The sequence below is a fragment of the Styela clava genome, chromosome 13, assembly GCF_964204865.1.
Source record: "Styela clava chromosome 13, kaStyClav1.hap1.2, whole genome shotgun sequence".
NCBI lineage: Eukaryota > Metazoa > Chordata > Ascidiacea > Stolidobranchia > Styelidae > Styela > Styela clava.
The window spans coordinates 15,080,675-15,085,955 of NC_135262.1; the positions used below are offsets into that span (position 1 = coordinate 15,080,675).

At 36.8% G+C, this 5,281-nt stretch overlaps 1 protein-coding gene across 1 annotated transcript; it reads left to right on the plus strand.

Moving 5' to 3' along the window:
• Positions 1 to 323: 323 nt before the first annotated feature.
• Positions 324 to 3,843, plus strand: LOC120332559 (uncharacterized). Its single transcript, XM_039399825.2, has one exon. The coding sequence runs from the start codon at positions 365 to 367 to the stop codon at positions 2,477 to 2,479; it is 2,115 nt and encodes a 704-aa protein (XP_039255759.2). The 5' UTR covers positions 324 to 364; the 3' UTR covers positions 2,480 to 3,843.
• Positions 3,844 to 5,281: the final 1,438 nt, after the last annotated feature.

Genomic DNA, 5,281 nt, shown 5'->3' on the forward strand with positions numbered 1-5,281 from the left:
GAGCAGCTACTCATGGGTGCAGCTGCATATTTATTGCTGTAATACTATTAGTGATTAAAAAATAGTTTATCATTGAATTTGTTTCAAGGGCCTTATTAAAAATCATGCCATAATCCGTCTCTTGAAACGCCCTTTACACACTCCAAATTGAGAACACTCAGTGCCTGATAGAAAGAATCTAGTCCGACTCTCGACTCGATAGTGGGAAAATTTTGTCTACGAAAACATTTTGCATTTCCAAGGCTTTTAGGTCCAGTTGAAAATTTCGACTACCTATTTTCAAGATTATGGAAATTTGAAAACCGAATTATTTTGAGTGATTTTAATTTCCTGATACTTTTTCAGATTTTCATTGGTATTTGCCATGGTATATAAGCAGAAACTGTTGTTTAGTTGCTCAAGCATTTACATTGCCTGCTCAATCACAGTTGTGCTGTTCTTGTTCATGCAGCTGAGCAGTAAACAGCACGTTGAAACTATATACTTTCAACAATATGCGAAGTACTCGGATCAACATAGCACTAGTAATGAAAATTGTCCAGAGTATTCGCAAAGATTGAAAGGGAAACTCAAAGTCAATTCATCTGTTGTACCAACGGAGGATGCAGCCATGAAAATGGCGGGTGAACGCGTTATAAATGGGTGTTACGAACCGAAAGATTGCCATTCCAATCAGACGGTGGCTATAATAGTGCCGTACAAAAATCGACACCAGCATCTCATAACGCTTCTGCATCACTTGCATCCAATTTTGCAAAGACAATCGTTGAAATATTGTGTGTTTGTACCCGAACAATACGACGACGGAGCATTTAACAAAGGACGTATCATGAACGCGGGAGTTTTGGAAATTCTACATGAGGCTAGATACGATTTCGACTGCCTTGTATTCCATGATGTCGATATGCTACTCGAAGATGATCGAAACCTGCACATCTGTGGTGATGCACCACGTCACTTGTGCCCCGCTATTGATAAATTCAACTATAAAGTGAGGTACGGAACGGGATTTGGTGGCGTGGGATCGATCAGAGTCGACCAATACAAGCTAGTAAACGGCCATAGTAACAGATTTTACGGTTGGGGTGGCGAAGACAGTGATATCGAATGTAGGTTCAAATTGAATGGGTTAAAAACAGAAGCTAACGATCCACAATTCGGTCGTTATAAAATGATACCACATGAACATCCTTGGCAATTTGAACCAAAAAGTGGTATTGGAAGTCATTTTCAAGCACGGGATACAAAACTTTTTGATATGAATGAAATAATATTCCCAAAATCTGATCTTAGTGGTATAAATAACATGAAATACGTCGTGAATAATATTTTTAGACACAAACTTTACACAAAGATAAATGTTGACATTAGGATATTTGTGGTCAATAAGGCATCCGTTAGATTCGTTGGAAATTCTAATGAAGTGATAGTAGAAAACCCATTTATAACGAATGATAGACTAGACAAGGAAAAAGAGAATTCGCGCATTCAAGGATATGGTCTAGATGCCGGGGACCAATATCCTAATCATGAATGCACGTACAAACATTTCGAAGGGAAAACTGTCAACTTGACATTAGGTCAAAAAGTTAGTGGTACATACGACATCCCATACCGCAATCTAGAAGAAGCCAAGTCAAAATGCACAAATTTACAACGGTACTGCGGATCTATTGTGGAAACGTCTCCTGGTGTGTATTTTCTACGTTCTTCCTCTTATCTTCATGAAAATATTCTAAAATACAAATTTGGTCGTCATCGCCAAAGCATATTTACCGAAAGACATGAAGACATTTCGGTATACGTTAAAATTTGTTCAAGGGATATCCGTTATTTACAAATATTTGAAGCACCTGTGATATTACAGGATGAATTTCCATTGAAAGCGATCGAACACCAAGCTGAAGTTGAACTTCTTGTGTATAACTTTGAAGACGTCAAGTTAAGTTACTCGGTTTCTGTGTATCCAGCACACAATGCAATCCTGAAAGAGAGGGAGGCAGTTTTTAACACGTCACTCGGAATATATGATTCCTTGATATTCACATATTCAAGTTCAGTGGAATTCTTTAGCATGAGTTCATCGAATAAGTTTGAAGCCGTGATAGGAAAATCTAAACTTAATATGGAGACGTTAGTAGAAAAACGGAAAAGTTTTCGAATCAAAACACCAAAAATGAAGCTGCTTCTTAATCCAGGCTGCTATGTTTGCGAAAGCGTTATAAAAGATCAATTTGGCAGTCCACATATGAAATGGAAGTGGTGGTTCGAGATTAGAGGAGCAACTCCGGATATGGAAATCAAACTACTAGAAAATAACTTGCGCGTTGCCAAAGTAAGGAGTACAAAATTTACAGAAAAACTAACAGAAAGATTGTTTCAAAAATATCCTTCAATAAAACACCTTCAAATAGGGGACACTGCTATTACAAATTTAATTCAACGTGACCAAAATGTTCTGATGCAGGGAATCTTCTGAAAACTACTATATCACGTATTGGCGCTGCTAAACGCAGGAAATCGGGGTGACGCATTCTGACCATTTAGAGTAGACAACCAAGTGGGGGGATTCAAGGGGTTGAGTAGAACCCTTTCTTGAAAGCGGTATTATCAGCTGACCTGTTTTCAAAATTTTGAATCCCACCACTGAGACAACGACCGTATCCATCAGGAAACGACCGCAAAAGATATGACATTTTTGTGAACACTTGCCATAACTTGATGGCAAAGATTGGGTTCAAGTTGAATTTCCCAAATATATAACTGTAAATATGCGCGATTGTAAAAAATCATTCAATGTTTTCGCGAGATAACGATTTAACAGGATCCCGTTATGCTATTCAAACTGTTTTCAAGTCTATTTCACAATTTGTCGACTGAATAAAATTTTATGCAAATTATAACATTGGAGTTCACGGCAATGATATGAGCGGCATTAGGCCGCGACTGGTCCACTAATAGGCAACAAGTGTTACACTCGGTACAGTTGTGAACTTGTGACACCTTTTTTACAGATGGTCATTTAAAAAAAAAACTGTTTAACTGTGTTTAAAAAAAGTCCTAGGAATTGTATCATATTTTCGGTACAAGTTAAGAATATCCAAAACTCAATTAAATTTATTTGAGCCTGATTATAGAATACGCTTTTTTTCTCACACAGACCAGAAATAATAATTCTATAAACATGCATTGAAAGCCCAATATCTCAAAGGTTACGCCATTTTGGCTCACACATTAGGCTTACTAAAACAAGTAATACTACTTTTATCGCATCCGTATTCATTGAAGAATGTCCTGAACATAAACCAGCGCGTTGTCTATTATCCCATAAATCATTGTGACTCACCTCATTCCCGTAGTTTATTTGTAATCTGTTGTTGTTGTTTTTATGAATATGCATTGTCAATTGGAGCTCCCATGTTGCGTTGTACATTTGCTATAATTGCTACTGTAATACAGCAACAAGCTGTCGCTGAGTAGATGACTCGCCGAACCTTTCGTGGCCCCTCGTCGACTACTATGAGCAAATATCTCTTTTCGTAATTTCATTAAATGTATTTTATATATTTCTTTCTTTATGTCGCATATTGATTTTTTTCACGGCGAAAATAAATGCCTGAATCTGAATTGAAGGGATATCTGATGTTTCCAATATGGCTTACATTGATAGCATCTTGCCATCAGAACACCAGAGTAAACTACACAGTCTACTCTTTTTTTTGCAGCCAGTTAATATTTATTATTGAAATATTTCTGAAACTAATTAACTGTTATTCAGTACTTTATACCATTTTTTCGGAATGTCAATGAAATAAATGATTCTGTGGAAAAGGTGGTCGAAAACATCAGTTTTAATGTTCGTTTCCATTGTTATATTTTTCTTCAAATTGTATAAATATGCATGCCAAAGCAACAAAAAATGGAACACTTTCCAAATTAATCAGTGAAGATACGGAAAAGAGGGTAGAGTAGGCTACTACGAAAACAGTTTAATTGGTTTGGTAATGATATGGAATATATATATATTCATTTGCGCTTGCCGTTCAGTTAGTTTCCAAGTTTATAACAATTCAGCCAAAAACTTAATTTTTTCTATTTCATTGAACTTTATTTGCTTTGTTTCAAAATAAAGCCACGTGAGAGTCAGTCGTACAGGCATTGGATTAGAATTAAGCAATATTGTAAATGAGAATCAAATATTCTAGCTCACACCGGTCCAAGGTTGTTGGCATCTGGGGCCACAATATTATTTTTGTATTGTTTGCGGGGTGCTCCCGAAGTATGCGAACCAAGATGGCGGACATCGGAACGTAACATGGGTAACAGGTTGGGCGATTATTTTTTTCCAATTTTCCCTATTTTAGTCCTATTATCAGTTCGAAGACTAGCCAAGAGCCTCCCGTTGTATTTATACCTAAAATTATGGCCTAACCCTAACCTAGTACACATATTACATTCCGATGTCCGCCATCTTGGTTCGCATACTTCGGGAGCCCCGTTTGCGGACTATAGGCTTACTGATATTCATGGGGTGTTTCGTGATGCTGTTTTAAATTATATTCGTTTGGCGTCGACAAAACTAGCAGACATGCCCAGCAAGTACATTTTCTTCCATAACAAGTTGGAAAATCAAGTATATGGTTGGGTCTCAGCTACTATCGGCAACTACAGCCAACCTAATCTTAATAGATTCCTCATTCGATTATTAGTTGTCTACAAACCTAATTAGCGGATATTTCAACAACAACTAAAAAAGATATAGAATCAAGTTCAAAGTCATTTCAGGCTATCGAAATCGAATACCTGGCCTAAACTAGGTAATAATTTGGGGCAGCCAATCACACTATTCCAGTACAACGTCAACATCACTTGTGTTCATTGATTGTCTAGATTAGCCCTAACACTAATCAATTCAACGACGTTAGCGATGTAACTAACATCTTCCGGTTATTTTTATAACGAAACAGCATCAAAATTTACATGCAAATGATTTTAGGATAAATGAAGAAACAATAGGGGAAGCCGATTGCTTCAATGCAATAATTTGGCCAAATATTCGGGCCCAATTGGCCTAAAAATTAAATTGAAGCCCCGATCAAACTTCAGGTTTAAACAATTTTAAATCGATTGTCTCAGTAGTTTTTCGTAACAACATCCCCAAAACATCCTCAAACTTCTGGTGTTATGGAGTCCGTGATAAGGTTATTATTTACGGACCCCAAAAGTAAATTTATAAAAATAAACACATTGTTACTTACCGATTAAAATTCCTGTGTAAATT

Excerpts from the sequence above, each read along its gene's own strand:
- LOC120332559 (XM_039399825.2), top strand. The coding sequence starts at position 365 with ATGGTATATAAGCAGAAACTGTTGTTTAGTTGCTCAAGCATTTACATT.